This window comes from Drosophila mauritiana, chromosome 2R (assembly GCF_004382145.1).
Source record: "Drosophila mauritiana strain mau12 chromosome 2R, ASM438214v1, whole genome shotgun sequence".
NCBI classification, from domain to species: Eukaryota; Metazoa; Arthropoda; class Insecta; order Diptera; family Drosophilidae; genus Drosophila; species Drosophila mauritiana.
In genome coordinates, this window is record NC_046668.1 from 17,540,599 (window position 1) to 17,559,711 (window position 19,113).

Sequence of the window (19,113 nt, forward strand, 5' to 3'; positions counted from 1 at the left end):
CTTATTTTCTTCCACTCATCCAAAAATAAAATGCGCACAGCGTAAACAAACAGTTGGTTGTGCCTCAATATTTTTATTTATTCTTTTTTATACCAAGAGTGGAGAGACTATGAAGTAAAATTTGTTTATATTAAAACCGAAGCGAGAAAATATGCAAAAGGTCGATGTATGCGCTGTGATGGATGGGAAAAAGGGGGTCCCGAGTACGGGACCGAGTACGGGTCCGAGTACGGCACTGGTCCCGAACGGTCCCGTACTGTTTCTGGTACCCAACACTAAAGTCTAATCTTATACTAACATAATGGCGTAATCAAAACTTAGTGTTACGGACTTTTGAAAAATGTATTTTTGGCCACAAAAAGGTACCATTCAGCCTATAGTGCGACATCCGACAAGTGGGACCGACAACGGTGCAAGAGATGAGAAAAAGCTACTAAAATCTAATTTTCCACCATTTTTCCTATCGTTACAGGTAAGCTGAAAACATTAAAGTGGACTTGGGGCCATTCCAGACTGTCCTCTAGCGAGTTTACAGTTTAGAGTCTGCTTTTAATTATGCACTTCAAAGGCGGCAAATTCGACGATCGAAATTATTTGAACTGCGACCCGAAAAATTGCATGGTAAAGTGGGGAATTCGCCGGGGCGTGGATAGTAAACTGAGCAAGTCGAGCAGCTTAATTAAATTGCAATTTTCCCGCCGGCAACTGGGGACAACCAGCATTGGCGATGGCAAAGTCAGCAGGAAACTGCAAACGGACAATGGGAAATGGCGGTGAGCGGGATGGAGCATGGAAAATTGGGGAACGAACGCTGGGGGCCCAACGCCCAGCGATGGAAAATCGCGAAAAGCAACAATAAAAGTGGCCTGGCCAACGTATCTAAAATGCACTAAAACATCAGCAACAACAGCGGCGAAAAGCGAGAAAAATTCATTATTTTTCCGAGGCACAAAAGGGTCATGAAATATGCAAGAAATGTGCAGCAATCTGGGCAAACTCTTCAAAACTAGAGTAGCGAATCTGAATCTGAATCTGAATCTGAATCAGAATCCGAATAAGAATGAGTGTGTGTTATGCTTTCCATAACGATGACTTTTCAGCAGTTAGTCAGTTCATTTTTGAAGGGCTATGAGCTGTATATATGTATGTATGTGGCACTCCATCGAAAAACCAACTCAATCTCAATCAACTCTTGTCGACAAACTAATTTCTCTCCCGTTTGCTTTGTTCACTTCAGCTTTCCACTTTTCCTCTTCACATTTTCCGCACTTGAGTTCGCACGCGTTTTATCGCTTGATTCTGTGTGCCAAATCTGCGAGCAGTGAAAATAATTAGAATATTGGCTCAATTGTTTGGAAAATCCCAAGCAGAGCGAGCGCCTGATAATCACCATAAAAATCGATGGGGAACGATGGTGCCATCAATGGGAACGATAATGACGTGGATACTTTGATACTGATGATGTGCATACCCATTTAATTGAGGGCTTTCGCTTCGCAAATGGACTTACTAGCCCAGTCGAATGTGTGAAAAAGAATGTTGCTGCTTTCGTTTTGGCCATCACCCCTTAATATTTGTCTGGTTTCTTTGTTGCAAAAAAAAAAGAAAGGAAACAAATAGCTGACCCATAAATCAAAGGCATTTCTCTGGGTCGGACAGTCGAGATAAGCGCATTTATAAATAAATAAATTTATCTTGCCCGGCGACGTGAAACCGCTGAATATTGCGGGTATTCCGGGCTAGCGATTAATTGAACTGCCATCTGATGGACAAGGTCGACGTTTTCGACTATTACAGTATTCGTGTTTGGGCAATCCTTTTCTATTATTCATCTTACAGCTGCGTGCTCTGCTGCTACTTTGCTGGCCAATAAAAATCGCACAAAGTCGCGAAAGAAGCAAATACACTCAAAAAAAAAAAAAAAATAGTAATAAATATTATTCATTAAAAACTTATTCGTTTTCACAAGTTAGCTAATGTGCAAAGAAATGCTTTAAAAGAATTGATTTAGCTGTCTAGTCATATATGCTAGAAAATCCATTTTTTTCTGAATTTAATTGTTGCACACTTTTGCAAATTGCTTGAATTAAATTATTTCAGGTAATAGTTGATATTGACTATATTAAACTGTATTGAAAATCTGCTTGCTGAGAAGAAAAAAGCAGAGACAAGTGTGGAATTCGCTTGCTTGCGTGAGCTTTAAATATTATAGCATACTTTTTGGCGCCAGCACTTTGTCGTGGGCGTTCGTGCGAAAATCCTTGGCGAGGCGAAAGAGCAAAAAGCAAATGTCGGACACTAGGAGACGCGAGGCGGAGAAAGTACGCGAGAAAGTAGGATAGGGATAACCGAAGGAGCAAGGAGAGTGTAACGCGCACACAATGACGCGCAGCTACTTCAATATTTACGTAATAAAAAATTCAATTTAGCGAAAGTTTAAAAAACGATGGACCCAAATTGGCTTCGATGCGGATGTTGGATGTGGGCTATACGATATCGTTTCGTTTTGGGAGCAGCTGCACCAGGGCCGGCTAATGCGGATGCTCCTGCTCCTGCTGCCATCGCACCTTGGAGATCCTTGTAGCACATCCATTTCAGTCCCCTGGCCATAAATTCGATTTGCAAGTGCACGACAAACATCTCCCGCAGAGTGCCGCCAATGACTTCGACTTCCTTTCACCCCCAGTGTCTCTCTACATCGATTACTGCCGGATAGTTTTCAGGGGGAAATTCCAGGAGGCTGCCCTTCTCACACAAATCCCTCGACTCCCCCGCTGGTTGTTCAATTTTCAGCTTGAAATGTAAAAAGTAAACTACGCAAAATTTGAAACTGATTGCGCCTGAGGCGAATGACAAACACACCGATGGATGGATGGATGATAGGGAAAGCCACACTCGAACCAAAAAGTGTGCAAAAAAAAATCTGTAATATAAATTTGCATCGCAGATGAAAATACTCATCTTTTAAATTTTCCATTGAAACTTATTAAATACTAAAGCCGTTTTTGTTTGAGCTTAAAGTGTTCGCAGGTAAATGAAATAAAGAGGAACTGGAAATTCAATTCTTCGCAGAAAGAGAATATCTTATGGGGCAAACTTTCGAGTGCAGCAGCACTCAAACTAGCTGTGTCATGTCTTCCACTTCCACTTTGGCTGAGATTTTCCGTTGCTCGCTTTGCTTTTTCCGAGAAGTACACGAAATCCTTGAGACTTTAACACATTTGCAATGCTCGCCAGATTGCTGATGGGCAGCTGGAAGGCACGAGTAGGAAGGCCAGGAGGCCAAGGCTTACTGCTCTTCCATGTCCTCAGAAGCTCACTCATTCAGTCAGGCGTGTGTCAATGTCTGAGCGAAATACGTATATTGGCAATGCGTAGGACCAGACAAATTCCCCATTTCCTCGCTCGTCTCGTTGGCTTGATAAGCCATTTATGATTATAGCAATTGATTGGTGGTGGCTCGTCTGACCATCAGCCTGCGATTGATGATTACAACACGAGCAAATTGCGCCTTGGCATTGCCGTCGATAAAAAAATAAGTAATAGGCCAGGCAGGCAGGCACTCAATGAGCGGCAATGTGTATCTGCAAGATACATTCGACACGGCTGCTGTCGATTGCTCGGGCGGGGTAAATAAATTAAATTTCCGCCACACTGTCATCAGGTGGAACGATGCGATGGTCCAGTTATCGCCAGCCCATGAATATTTCATTTGGTCAGGCTACTCAATCCGCCCGATTCGCAGTTTCCTGCCCCTTTGCACTTTGCTTTATTAGCTGGAAATTTATGGCGTATTTTGTATTTCCCGTGCGGCAATTGCATTGAAGTTGCTTCCTCCGCGTCAGCTGCTGGAAATTGCTTATCAATTTATGCAATGGAGGTGATAAATTCGTACCCAGCCTTCTACTCTTTCTCCTTCTTTAACACTTAACACCCCATGGCAATCGAACGGGCTGGGAGCGTGGAGTTTATGCAACCGCAGCTGCTGCCAACTGGCGGTTGCAGTTGACCCAATTCCTTCAGTCGGCCCAGGACGTCACTTTTTGCCCGCTGCCTGCTGTTCTGCTATTCTCCTGCTATTTTTGTAGCTGACCGCAAACGCATCGCTGGCTGTTTTTAGTCCGCTTCCCGGTTTTCCCGTTCACATTATTGTTGCCATTCCGCGCTATTTTCAGCCACGCCACTCGCAAACAGATAAAGTGCACATGGCAAATAAAAAAGAGAGCAATGAAAATAAAACCAGTATTAATATATGATATTAACCGTAATTTAAGGAATGTTGCTAGTCCTTTAAATTATTCGATTTAATATGCACATTTAAGTTGGAGTACCTACATACCTATATTTCGTCCTGTGTATTGGAATCCAGAAGCACGCAACATTGTCACAAATTTGCAGTCACAACCTCATCACCATCAAGTCGTTCAATCGCAGCTGATAGTTGTTGAATCTGGAAAATGGGCGTGGAATCTGCGGCACTGCGGCGGGTTAAGGTGAACGGGGGGCGAGAGTGGGTTAAGCACAGACACTCAGGTGCCGCGGCAGACGGAAAAGCCACAATTTAGCTGGGAAAGGTGAACGCAAGGGAAAAGGAGAAAATTGCCAAGAGAAATTATTTTAATTCCATCAACGTCATGACAAAAGACGTCGCTGCCTGTGGGGCCAACAAGTTGACGAGGGCGGTGGAAACCCCCAAGAGCTCTCGCTTAAGCATTTTCATTAGAGTGCTTGTTGTTGGCTCCTAAGTCGTCGACCTTCTTGTGGGGACACATTTATTTTGTGCGCCAGTTGGATTCCGCTTGGCGGCGTAATCCTCGTGCGATTTGTAGTTTAATATGCATGGGAAAAGCATAATTTAATTTACATGATTATCCTGCGGGATCGTGACCGTGCTCCTTGGCCATATGCCTGTCAGATCGTTGTACTAAGCCTTGCATTGGGCATAAGGAAAGCCGGTTCAAAGGCAGGAAACAGGCCAAAAAACAAGAAACACCTTCTGGCCAAACGGACACACACACGTTCCTTTTAGTCTCTCCATCTATTGCCATTTCCCACGCACATTTCTTGGCATCGGTTTCAGTCTGGGCCCAGGCTCAGTCGTAATCCTCGTCCATATCCTGCAGCCTCTTGGATTGTTGCGTGCGTGGCCAGGATTTGAGGTCAGCAATTTCATTTGTCCCTTGCCTGTCGTAGTCTAATTTGCCGACTAATTGAAGCTGGACGCTGCCAAATGGAGCCAAAAGCTTAGGGATTGGGGCTTACCCTAAGATTTGAAACAGGAAATTGCGTCGATGGGTTCCAAGAATCAAGGGTCCTTAATGTTCCTTAGATTTACCATAATACAAACTAAACCAAATTAATAAATGCCTAATAAATCGCAAGATACCCTTACCTATTTATGTTAGTTTCCGTTGAAACCTTTCATTTATTGATAACATATTTACTCAATACAATTATGGTAATTAATTTTTGTTCGCAAAGAAAGCTTTGCATTTAAAATCAAACAATGTTTTTCTATCAAAGAGTATAAATCGTATGCTGCTGCAAATGAGAATAATTTAATAAATATGTTCAATTACAATTTAAAATTCATTAACAGCTAATGTATTATTATAACTTTTTCTCAAATGCGAATTCTTCGAGCCATTTTTATTTCATTTGCCCGAGTTCAGTGAACGCTTTTTATGGCCAAATGAATTTTCGCACAGCTAATCATCCATTTTACGTTTGGCTTCCATTTGAAATACGCCAGCGTGCTCGATTTTTCTTTTATGGCCCGCGCCATAACGACAGCAAAAATGTTGGTGCTAAAAAGGAAATTTGTACTCGCCACCCTTTAATGCCCCGCCCCCATGATAGCTCCCTTTAAAAATCGAAACACATGCAAAAATGAATCATACGCCACGTTGTACCATCGAACCGAGTTGGTCGTAAAGCAGGAGAGAAATGGATAGGAATTTCCAGGGAGGAGAGTTGATGCTACAAAAAGCTAGAGGAGGATCTCTAAGCCCTTTCAACTGAAATAAAAAAAAAGTGTTATTTTGCGTCGCATTTCGCTGTGAGCCCCACCTCCATTTCTACTTTCTCTGTGCCCCCAACGCTTAATTCGCAGTCGCTACACGAATTCGCTATAGAAACGGACATCCGGCGGGACGTCGCCTAAAAGCCGGCAACACTTAGCTTACCAGATGAAGGGGGCGTGGCGCAGCAGAGAAGAGCAAACTTTAATTCATGCAACAAAACTGAGCCACTTGAATCTGTTTTAACTATCGTCCTGGCCAAGCAGCTTCTTCTTCTCCTTCCCGGGTCGACTGTCACCTGTAAAGTTTCTTGTGTTTTCTCCCCAGGGGTGTGAGTTTATGTGTGTGTGTGTGTATGTGCTTGAGGTGTCACACTAGAGAGTTGACACAGGGGGGCGTGGCACTCGACCAGAGCAAATTAGTTTAGCTGAATGCAAAATGTGCGACAACTTTGGCTGACTGACTTAATGAGGTGCAGGTGAAGGGTTCACTTTGGGCATCCTAACCCATGCCCATCCGCAGAATCCCACGAAGCTCATGCATTTATGCAGCGAGTTGAAAGGTGAGTGAACATCCTTCAAGAAAACACAAAAATCCTCTTGAAAACCAGAAAACGAAAACGGAAACACTGGAGTGGTGAGGAATGAGGGCGAAACTTAGACGCGGTTATATGCTGGCCTAGAATGAAGATAATAATATTATAATATGAATAAATAATATTATCAGTTACTGGTTGTGTGCAAGGAATACGGAGATTCTTCTGGCAATCCATTCATTCAATGCTCAAGTAAAGGGAAGAAAGTAAAGTGCGCTTCAAGCGTTAAGTATTATATGATAACTACCCAATGGATGACCGATTTAATATTCATTTTTCCCCGTGTACCTTCCGCATATGTCGGTTAAGGTTGTCGGCCTACAACCCAACGCCTCCCCACATGTTGTCAATGCATAATGTTGGACGACAAAAGTAGCTCATGCATAAACCAGTTCGTTAAAAATTTTGTGGCGCCCCCGTAGGGGCGGTCTGGGCAATGATAAACTTTTATTCTGATAACTAACGGCAGGTGCAAGTGGGCGTAAAATGGCAAAAAGGTTTTGCTCGCTGGCAACCGCATACTCGTCGTATACGTGATGTGCCTGTGTTATGACAAGTGCAATAGATACAGAGAAACATTGGATGATGTTGATGATGATGATGATGGGTTTTCCCTTTCTGACCTTCACCTGAGTGGCTATAAAAGTTTTACCTCCCCTCGTGAGTCGGATTTTCGACCTTGTTCGAGAACTAATTTAAATTTAAATGATATTGTATTTTCAATTAGCATTTTCCCTGCCCCAATACTCGATGACCGGGTAAGAGGGTCTTCGTGCCCCTCTTTCGCCCACTCAGTAAGAGACCTCAGCTCGGGCACTTATTGGAATTTATGAGCAAAGCTCTCGAAATGAAATTAAAGCGCTAATTTTGAACCTGTTGACCGACGCGAGCCAAACAAACATTCCGTTCGGACAGCGGCAAACGAAGCGGAATATTAGCCCTAATATACGAGATTGAGACGCCCACCAGTTCAAAGATGGGGCTCCAGATGCCCCGGCTCTAATGGTGAATGGTAGAGATGGATGGCGGCGATGAGGTCGTCGCGAATGATGTGCAGAAAACGGTGGAAATTAAAAGCAAATAGCACGAGCTGGACGTGGCGGGTGGAGAACTGACGGAGATACAAAGTAGATGCACTGTAAGAAAAATAATACAAATTTTAAAGAGCTAGCTGTAAAATGCAGAAGGGACTTAGTTCTGTCACAAAAGTGCCTTGTAAATATATATTTTCTTCCCGAAATTTCTTTCTTTTAACTCTTGACATTTGTTAATCCCATTATGGTCGAATTTTTTTTCTGTGCACATACGCTTGCGGTGGGTCAGCATAGTGAATACCAACAAAATGGCAGTGTAAGAATGAGGGAACCGCTTTAAGCAAACCAAAGTTGTTTGAACTGCTGTTGCTGCACTAGTGTGGAAGTGAGATAGACAGCGAGAAAACGAGCAGGAAGGCAGATGTACAGCATGTGACACATAAACACATAAACACAAAACACACTGTAAACGAGCTGTAGATGTGCAACAAAAAAACAAAAAAAAGACGGCGACTGTAGAAGCCATTAATAACTGTGAAACGGTTAATCAAGAGACGCTCAAAGTGGAGCACAGCCAGGGGCGTGCATGGGTTAAGGGGCAAGGGTTTCGAAAGGGGTGGGCGGTGCACAGATTGTCCCACTGACCAGGACAACAGTTCGAAGGACTTGCATGTGACTGAATGGAAAACTCATGTTCGAGTCAGTTACATTTCGTTGCAGTGAAAAGCCATTTCGCCATTAAAAACAACATTGTTGGTTCTACGTGACCCACTGTATGCACTAAAAAAAAATATGTAATACTTTCATATTTTAATTGCAAAAGTTCAATGTTTAAAGCTTATAATATAGTATAATTCTTATGGGTTTTTTGAAATAATTGTGCTTGTTATTTGAAAGTAATTTAATGTAATGGCAAAATTACTCATGAAACAATAGAATTATTGTGCATGTGTCCTTTTTGTATCTCGAAAAAAGAAACCCTGTCTCTAAGCCTTTAAGTGGAAAATAAATATGGCAGCTGCGTCTGCTCGTTGGCTCGCCTTTTTCCCATTTGGTTGGCTGCTCACATGCAAATCATAAACAATAATGGATCTAATAACGCCAAGTCACGTGGGTGATATGCAGAGACATAAGCACGTGTGTGGGGGGCTAAAAAGAGGGGGTGCTAATGACCCAGCCAAAGGGTTCAAAGCACTCGACTAAACGGGGGTTAACTGGACATTTTGCTCATTACTACTCTGGCAATTTTGTTCCTGTGTCGCCCCATTTGCCCCCTTCCCCCTTCCCTTTTCCCCCTTTTTTCTTTTTTTTGGTTGCCTCCAATTTTATCTTTGTTGTCTGTCTGCAGACCTCACCTTCTGTCTCCCCTTTTCGCGCGTCGTCTGTCTCTTTTCAGTGTCTGGTTTTCTGCGTCATATTTAACTCGTTTTTATCTGGCGCCTCGTTCAAGTGTACCGCTCATTATACACATTATCGCATGGCAGCAGGCGGAGACCAAACACCGCCCACCACCCATCGGGTCGCTCGTTTTCCCAGCATATTTTCGTTTCATTTTCCGCTCTGCGTGGTTTTTAACTGTTTATTGAGTGTCGGCGATAAGAGTTTGCATATTTCATGGCGGCATGCTAAACAGAAGTCCGAATGTGGATTATCTCGCAATTAAACCAAAGGCATATTTAGCTGCATTTTTTGCACATGCATTCCGGAGGTTCATGCGGGGTTCAAATGCGGCATAAAGAACTTGTGGTTCATTGCCACCCACCCAGCTAGGGGTGGGTGGTTTTAAAGGGGAGGTTTGGAGCACAGCCCACTCCATTCCAAATGCGCGAATAAACAATTTGGAAAGCTGACATAATGCCCGCATTAACCGACAAAACCGACAGCGAAAAATGGCAAATATTTGCGGCGAAAAGTACTCGTACATGTGGCAAATGGGGAGCCGAAATCGGAAAACAGAAAACATCAGTGAAAGAAGCTTTTCCCAAATAAGCTGCGAAAGAAGCCGAAACAAAAAGAGCATGGAAAAAAGGAACTGTTCTATATTTGGCGTGGGCGGAGGCATTGATGTGGGCGTGCCACCGACAAACACTGAATTTTGTGCGCTGCATGAAAATATTGCACAATTCCATCTTTATTGCTCGCAATGTTGAATCAGTTGGGATAGGCCCTGGAACAAATAACCGAGTTCTGTGGAAACAGATTTATGCGCAAAAAGAACATAGTGAGTGTGAAATCGAGTAAATGAAGAGTCGAGACTTCAACAACATATTTTCGAAAATGAATTAATCTCGTTGCATTTATGTACACACAATATTCGTAATATATTATACAGAATCTTATATTGAATTTTTGATTCCAATTAATGCAAAAACTAGTGAATGTAGCTTCAGAGCGATCTCGACATTTATACGGACATACAACGGACGGACAGAGGTATAAGTTTTGTTTAAGTAACTTTCCTTTTAAGTACTTATTACTTTATAGATACTTATATTATTTCCTGTGTAGTTTGGCTTATCGTTTCAAGCACACATAGACTGCGGATGCTCATCCAATATCGATTGGGCATTTTGATTGATTGATTGCCGCATATTTTTTGGTCAGCCCTTGAACCATTAGCCCATTGTCTCGCCGAGTGACAAATTTGTTCAATTTCCCGCCCATTTATTGTACCGCCTGGTAGTTCGCCTTTTCCGGCGGACTGAAAAACGCTCGACGAGATGCCAGCGTTGTCCCTTGGCAATGACCCAGGGACCCCCGGAGCCACTTGAGATATTCCCCGGGCCATCCAATTTTTTTTATATTGTGCTCTTGGCATTGCGTGAAAATTGCTGGGAAATTGCGAGCTCATCGATAAACTCGAGTGGCTAATTTAAGCTATCTGAGTCGCTCGAAAAAAGTCTCTCAAGTGCTCCGTCCGGCATCAAGTGTTCGTTTATGGAGGAGTGCGAAATTTGGGGACTGAGATGGCCGATCAATAACGTAATTCAATTTCAATTGTACGTGAGCAAGAACAAAGTGCATTTAAATTTTCCGTTCAAATTGAATTAAGATCGCAATTTGGGGCTGGCAGCAGCGCGACCTTTTCTCGAATTAAATCATAAATTATTTCCGTCAAATGCAAAACAAATGAATGAGGTCGAGGGGGGGGACGGAGACAGAAGAGACGTGCACAATTTTGAGCTGTACAATTTTAAGCGCTTTTCATTTTGGTCCGCTAAATTAATTTCACCGTGAAAGCCCTGAAATGAAATTAAGCCTGCGTGTCCAGTGGCCAATGACCCACCTTTTGCACGGCGCACAGTAAACATCCAGTATTACGGAGTTTTTCCTTTTTAAACAAAATAAGTTAAAACCGACCATATATGTTGGGTCTAAAAAAAAGAAAAAAAAATCAATTTTTAAACAAGAAAGAGAGTCCTACGAAATTCCATTTATTTATATATAATTCTACCATTTAATATTCTATATTTAAAATAATATTCAATGCTTTTCTTGAATAAGAACATAAATATATATTTCTTTATTCAAATCACATAAAGAGATGTGACATAAAAGCATGTATGTAATTCAAATTAAATCGATGGCTTATGGGTCCATATTTTTTATTACACCTGATTGGTATGTAAATTGTAATGGGTATGCATAAAAAATTGTGAAAGGTGTAAAAAAATGAAAGCAGATTATTTAATTTAATAATATTATAGGGTAATCACAATTGCGAAGAAAATGAGATTCTGAATACTGGACATGTTGAGTTCGTGGTTCTTTATAAACATTACACTTTTTCGCCTGCCCATGCAATTAGCAAACAATGCAGGATGAAAAATTCCGGCTTAACGCGTAATATCCATTACGGACATAATGTGAAAAGTAGGGCGAAAAGCGGAAGGGAGAATGCCGTGGAGAAGTAAACCCTTTTTTGCCCAATGCGAAAAGCCGCAAAGGAAGGAGCAAAGAGGCAGGAGGAAGGATATGCTGCTCCTGGGTCCGCTTGGCCTGCTCATGCATATGAGCATATGTCGGAAATTGTAACGATTACATGCCGGACACACACACACGCATACACAGGAAATGGCGTAGCCATGCAACCACCCTACTTGCCACCCATCCACTGATGATCCTCATTGATTGCTTACATCTCGGCTTGCGTGAAAAGTGTAGCATACATTACGGGGTAAATTTGCTCTTCCCTTCGCATATTTCCATAATAATTACCGTATTGAAATGACTCCTTAACGAGCCTCGGACAATGATTTAATGCAAATTTAATTAAAATAAATACGTCAAGTGCTGCCGGAATCAATCGCAGCTTGACTCCTGTAACTGAACCCGAAATAAGTCATTAAAAGTTTGTTTGCCATGACTTTTGCAGCGCTGCAGCACTGCACTTTGCGCCGGGCAAATCCTGCGAAAATGTTGGCGAAGACGTTGACGTTGGCGCAGCTCATTATAAATTTGTTGATGCAGCATATCTGCATCTTGGGCTCCACGAATGGCAGGATGGTAGAATGGCAGAATAGTTGGATAGCAGGATAGCAGGATGGCAGGATGTGCTGTGCTCGCTTCCTTTCGAGCCATCGAAGCAGAAGCCCAGAAGCAGCAGCTCCTTTCCCTTTTTGGCTTGTGCATATCAGCAGCTTTTTATGCTTACCACAGCTGAGTGGTTGGGCAGAGGGGAAACGGATTGGGGGGCGGGACAGCATGCCGCCACTCCCCTTTCCCCATTTCCAGCTTGCTGCTGCTGCCTCAACACATTTCATTTTCATCTTTGTGCTCCGGCAGCCGCAGGGAACTTGTCTAAAAATCACGCATAATTTATTTACCATAAACAAGATGAGTAACAAGAAAAGCCGACGATGGCCGCCTGTCAACTGGAATGGGAAAAATCAGACAGAGAAGGGAATATGCCGCACAGACAGAGACGGTGGAGGGCAGCAGGATATGGAGGACCTGCTGCGATAAAGTATGGCATAGCATTTTGGAAGCCAGCCCAGATTGCAATAAAAACATCAAAAATGCAACAATGCTGCCTGCAGGACGAGCAAATGGGAAACGAGGTACAGAGAAGCAAGGACAAGCAATCAGCTGCGAAAAAAAGCAAAGCAAAAATAAACAAACTAAACTCGATTGAAGCTGCTGCAGTGCAATAAAAATCGCTTTATCTTCATTAAGTCGAGCAAGATATCATAGCAAAAAAAAATAACACACACACAGACAGACACTTTTGCACGGGGAAGACAAACAAGTGAGCTGGAGCTACCGCATTGAATAATAAATGCAACGAAAATAAAAATAAGAGCTCTGCGGAGGAGGAAAGGCGGAGAAAGCACACAGTGGGCGGGAGGAGATGGCGAAAGGAGGAGAAAGTGGCGTGGGCGTATAAAGTACATGACGCAGGGATAAATGGTGGAATCGTGTACACGTACACAGGCACACGGACGTCAAGGATAAAGGTAGCCGGATGGCAGGTGAAGGGCTGAAAGTGGATACCACATGCATTGTTGTCCCTGCGTGGGTGTATCTCCTACTCAGTCAGTGCGCTGCTTCAACTTCATGTCCTCCAAGGACCTGCCCCCCACTACACCCTTACTGCCCCTTGCCCCTACTTTGGTTCAACACAAACGAAGCGAACCGTAGCGAAATTATTGCAGCGAGCCTTCGAAGCGAAAAGCCAGTCTTTAATGGAATCTACTGGTCACAGCGGCCACTTCCTGGCCAAAATAGTACGTTTGGGCCTAATGATCAGAAGAACAGCACTAAAAGCCTTAAAATTGTACTGAAAATCCTGTATTAAATCATCTTTTATTTAAGAACATCGATAAATTCCCTTGAAAATGTTTATTTATCTTAAATGATTAATCACCCAATATTTTCTCGTTTATCTTCTATTGCAATTTGTATCTGCATTATGTGGGGCTATTAAATTCTCAGATACACACTTTTGAAAAATTGTTCTTTCATTCATTCGTTTTCCTGTACAACAGCATGTTAAAATTACACTTTACAGGTGTAGCTTTGTGTATTTTTGGGTTCTATTTTAATAATTCTGTTTTTCCGAGCTATTGTTATTATTATTTTTGCACAATTATTCATTGTTCAACAGTGAGGAGGGAACATAAAACCGATTTAACTCAGCCGTCTTGCCTGGCAACCTTTTAATATTCCTTGCAGCCACTCGCAGATTTCCACTTGATGACGCCGACGATGATATGGTTTTTGGGAGGGATTTTGGGAGGGAAGAACTCAACCTGCAGGCGATTGTTCTATGCAAATACTATGGACCATTGCCTGTTTGGGGGCTGGGGGTGGTGAAATTGTGAAGTGGTTACAATGCATTTTTATGTGCAAGAGCGCGCGCTAAAAATTTATTGAAAACGAGCAGGAATATTTGCATGAATGAAGATGAACAGAGCGGCGATGCCCCAGATGCTGCAGGTGTGCAGCCAATCAAAAATTCCAACCCGCCAGCGGCACTCAAAATGCCCCCACATAATCTCCATATTTTCATTGACTTTTTGAGAACCATCGGTATTGATTCAAGGCAATCTCTCTGATTTCTTGCAGGCGAAACGAATACAGAGCAATGAGCTGGCTGCCATCAAGGTCATCAAGCTGGAGCCCTCCGACGATATACAGATTATCCAGCAGGAGATCATCATGATGAGGGACTGCCGCCATCCGAACATCATCGCCTACTATGGCTCGTACCTGCGCAGGGATAAACTCTGGATCTGCATGGAGTTTTGTGGTGGTGGCAGTCTGCAGGATATCTACCAGGTAACCGGTCCCCTCACCGAAGTCCAGATCGCGTACATGTGCCGAGAGACTCTCAAGGGACTCGAGTACCTGCACTCCATGGGCAAAATGCACCGGGACATCAAGGGCGCGAATATCCTGTTGACGGAGTACGGCGATGTCAAGCTGGCGGATTTCGGCGTTTCAGCGCAGATCACGGCCACAATTAACAAACGCAAGAGCTTCATAGGTGAGTGAGCAATCGATTTTACATAAAAATATTTTAGGAAAATGATTGTTCAGCACAACAATTAGTAGAAGAGACATCTGCAATATTAGTTGGCATTAAGGACTTTCGCCGACAAAGTCAGAATTAAAGTTATTGGCGGGGCAAGGTGTCCTGCCACACAAAGTGTTTATCATTATGAAATGCTGTTTTGTGGCCAGCAAACCGAAGCATCAAAGCAGAAAAATGCGAGGAGAGTGTCCTGACAGGAGCAACAATTGCGTTTAACGCTTCTAAACGCTTCTCACCCATGGAGCAGCTGTCAGAAATGACAAAGCACAAATAACAGAAAGTAACACACAGGAAGGAAAGATGAAAATTAGACACGGCAGGGAAAATCAAGTATACGTCCGAGTGGTTCCATTCCACAAGCACTTGGAAATGCGGTCCATTCCCTGAATGGAATCTCCAATTGAATGCAATTCAATTAGGAGTAGCATTATAATGGCTCCTGCAAGGAATTCTCAAATATAATCAAAAAACGATGGCGGCGGTTCCAAAGGGAACAATTCAATTTGAAGAATATTTCAAATGGAGGCGACGAAAAAAAATATACAAGAAGCAAACGACTGGGGGAGACTTACTGGACAAAAAGTAGCTGACCAGCAGGTGGCCAGTCTGGCTCATTGTTTGCCATCCTGGGAGGGGAAAAGAAATGGAGGGAGTTTTCCGCCCAACTTTGTTGTCAACGTCCCAAACTGAAGCACAAAAGCAAATAATTTGTGAAAAATGTCCCAATTGGAGAGTCGAGAGTCTTAGTTCCGTGGCCACATCTTTTGTGGGCTGTTGAGCATTCAAAGTCGCATTTAACCTTTCCCTCCTTCCACTTCAGCTAAGTATTTTCGCCACTAATAGAATTCAGCTTTCCTGCAGCTTTTCTGCTGCAATGAGCAGCGTTAAGCTGCTTTCTCAATTCCAGCGAAGATATTTTCTAAAAGAGATACACGAAAAAAATATTACAAATTGTTTGATAGCAACTATGAAAGACTTTATGGTAACTCAAATAAATATCTTTATGGAAATAGTGATACAAAATTGTTTAAGGTATCCTCAATCCTTTTTTGATGTATTTTCCCTCACCATGCTATCTAATTTAAAATGCCTGCCGTGGGCTTTAAGACGATGATGCCGGGGCAACGTGGCGTATACGCAATTTGAATGTAAATAGGAACTTATCAGTCACAAGCCATGTGCGGCTTAAAAATGGGGATGGTGGCCTGCAAGGGGGTGTAGTTTGTCATGACAACTTGCAATCTAAGGACGAACAGACGAAGCAGCGATGATTTGCATGAGCCAACATTTTTTCGCTCGTCATCACAGGGACTTTCAACTTCCAAGACTTTGCAAATGAGATTTTGCGGTTACGCGTGGCCATCAGTTAAGCTCCCCAGAAGTGCCACAACCCACTGTCCGCGCACAATTAATTATTTGAAATGCCTTTCGCTCTGCACTTAATTAAAATTCGCACAACCCTTCATCGGGCCGTTGACACTCGCCAGCTAATTAAGTTATGACAGCTGGCTCTTCACTCACTTCACTCAGTTCATGTCCTTCAGTTCGCCTAAGAAAAGAGCCATGAGTCCTGGCGCTAATAAAATCTAAACCAAGTTAAAGTTCATGACACTTTCGCAGTGAATAGATAGCGTTGAAGAAGGGGCATCATAAAAACCGGCATTTGATTTGATTTCATTTACGCCAAATTGGATTTTATCCTACTACGACAAAGCAGTTTAATTTTTAATGCCGACTTTTGTCCTTTGAGTCCGTCGTAAAAGCGAAAAGCTGCCATAAAGCAAGCTCCCGCAGCGCTAATTTGATTCCAGATTTATTTGAATGGACAATTCCGCAGTTGGTTGGCAGTGCATGTGATTAATGGACTGCAATTTGTGCAACGAAAAATGCCAACAAAAAGTACGCACTATATACACACACATACATACGTACAGACAGTACCAAAGGGGGGAGGCGGCAACTCAAATCTCCAAGTTTAACGACCTTGAGGTTGCCATGATCCTTTGTTTCCTTTTGGCTCTTTGTTGCCACTTTTGGCTGCATTTTCATGACGTTTTCGAGCTGAGCGAGCATCTTTTGTGGCATGTCAATGTGGCAGAGTGTGCAGTGTTAGTGACAGCGATTCGAGTGGGTGGTGCTGGGTGGTTAGGTGGTCGATTGTTTGGGATCTCCATGCCACTATCTTCCCCTGTTTGTGTGAAGCTGTCAAACAATGTGACGTCCGCTTACTGTTATCATTCCGAGTGCTCTTCACTCCAGATCCACAATGCCATTGTGTCTATGTAGTTGTTGCCATTTCAGATTTTGTGGCGACTGCTGTGACAAATGCGGTGATAAGTACACACCCACCCACACGCACACCACGCTCCTTTATGCCCCCATCGACAATGTCTGCACAGGAGGACGAGGTCAACATCGAATCGTTTGTACTCCATGCATATGCACATAAGTCAATTGCTGAGCTTCTATCGATTGTTACAATGGCAGATATTCAAGCTTTTTGAGGTTGCATATTTTTAGGCGACACACTGAGAAAAATGTACAGGATTAGAGTGTCCTGCTAAACATAAATAAATGCACAATACTCGAGTCCTTTATTCTGTGCTTGTTTTTAAAGTCGAGTAGTCAATATTTTATTATCCAGAATATTATCTTAAAGAGTTGATTCTGCACCAAGAAGTAACCATCAAGGCAATGTTTTATTTTCCCAGTGAATCTTCGTCCTTGTAGCCAAGATAAACAAACAACTGAGATGAAAAAGGAGTTGGAACAGGCAGGAAGATAGAACGGGAAGAGAAAAAAAAACGGTGGTGGCGACAGCCTGGCGCTTTTATTATTCAATAAAAAGGTGCTTACGCTTGTGTTTAGTGTCATTAACAAGTCAATGGCAACACACGATGAGCAGAAACTTCCACCTCGGTGGCCCTGAGCCGTACCGCCCACCCATTTCCCATCCATTTCCCGCCCACTTCGCTTATTCAGCCGCAGTTATGCCATAAACATGAATATGCGAATGTGGGTGTGTGTGTGGGATGTCCTTAATGCTTCCCAGTTCGCGAGTTGACGGAAATGCGTCTTGGCATTAAATAGATGCAGAAACCTAAAAGCCTGCCACCGTTTGTTTTTTGACATTTAATTCAGCTGCTCGCTGCTGTCTCCTTTAATGCCAGCACGATTTTTTTCCGTTTTTTGCTCCTTTTTTTCAGCAATTAACAAAATGATACTTGACTGGCTGTTGTTGCTGTCACTTTGTGGATAAAATTGCTTTCCCCTCACTGTGTGTGTGTGTGTGTGTGTTCTTTTGTATCAGTTTCGCTGTGTGTTTGTTTGCACTTGTTTGTGTTGGCCTTTAATTAAAATGCATGCGAAAGTTCAGTTCAGGGAATTCGCATTGCTTCGATGCTTTCAATTCAGCCTTTCGATTCCGAATCACTTTGCCGGATCGAAGCTCAAACAAGAGCGGAAACAATGATGATGACGAGGTGCTGCTGGAGGAGCGGGCGTTGGGGTTTTCCCCTGGGGAAACCGAAAACCGTAAGTTAAACTTGGCCAAGGTATCAGAGAGCCGGCATCAAACCTGATTTTCCACCTTCGTTGTGGTTTAATTAAATTGAAAATACAATTAACTGCCACGACGACTTCCACTCATCCACTTGTCAAGTGAGACGAAAATTAATTTTCTCGTGGCTGCCATCCATCCAAGGAAACTACTCCAGCAGATGCTGTTACTATGCTGCTGCTGCTGGTGTGGCAAAATTGTTGCCTGGCTGCAACATGGCGTATGAGTAATGGACGCATTAGCTCCACTCCTTGTTGCGATCATAAAACGTGCGCCCGAAATGAAGAGCAAAATGTGTCGCAAATGCCATTTCCACCCAACCGGCTTTGATTACCGCGCTCTGCATAATTCAGCAATTTGTTTATTTGCACAATTCTCACATTGTCGCATAAAAAACGGTAATTAAATTAAATAAAAGCGCTTTGGACGGCACAATGAATAAATGAGAGCAACATAATCGACGGCAATGAAATTAAATGTGTGAATGTTGCATAATTAGCTGAGGCAGCCAAACCATATGGGTATCGATAGCCTGGATATTTATATAATCAGTTTTTTAACTCATACATATATATTTTTTTTAAATTATTTTAGGTACGCCCTACTGGATGGCTCCTGAGGTGGCAGCCGTGGAACGCAAGGGTGGCTATAATCAACTATGTGATATTTGGGCCTGCGGCATAACCGCAATCGGTGAGTGAATTTATTTCAGATTATTTTATGTTTAATAATAAAACGATGTAATGTGCTGTATTTTCAAATTTTATTTAAGTAGTTTAGATAGTAAATAAATAATAAAGTCGTATTTGGTGCACTCTAAATTCCAAAATACTTAAAATCAATTTAATCAGCGCTAGAAAATCGTTAGT

At 42.7% G+C, this 19,113-nt stretch overlaps 1 protein-coding gene across 6 annotated transcripts in view; it reads left to right on the forward strand.

Annotated features, from left to right (window-relative positions):
• Positions 1–19,113, forward strand: part of LOC117135529 (mitogen-activated protein kinase kinase kinase kinase 5) — a 48,159-nt gene that overhangs the window by 18,722 nt on the left and 10,324 nt on the right. For all 6 annotated transcript variants that reach the window (XM_033295792.1, XM_033295796.1, XM_033295797.1 and 3 more), the window contains exons 3-4: positions 14,217–14,637; positions 18,839–18,937. In XM_033295792.1, coding sequence (XP_033151683.1) covers positions 14,217–14,637; positions 18,839–18,937 — 520 coding nt within the window. The remainder of the gene's footprint in view (positions 1–14,216; positions 14,638–18,838; positions 18,938–19,113) is intronic.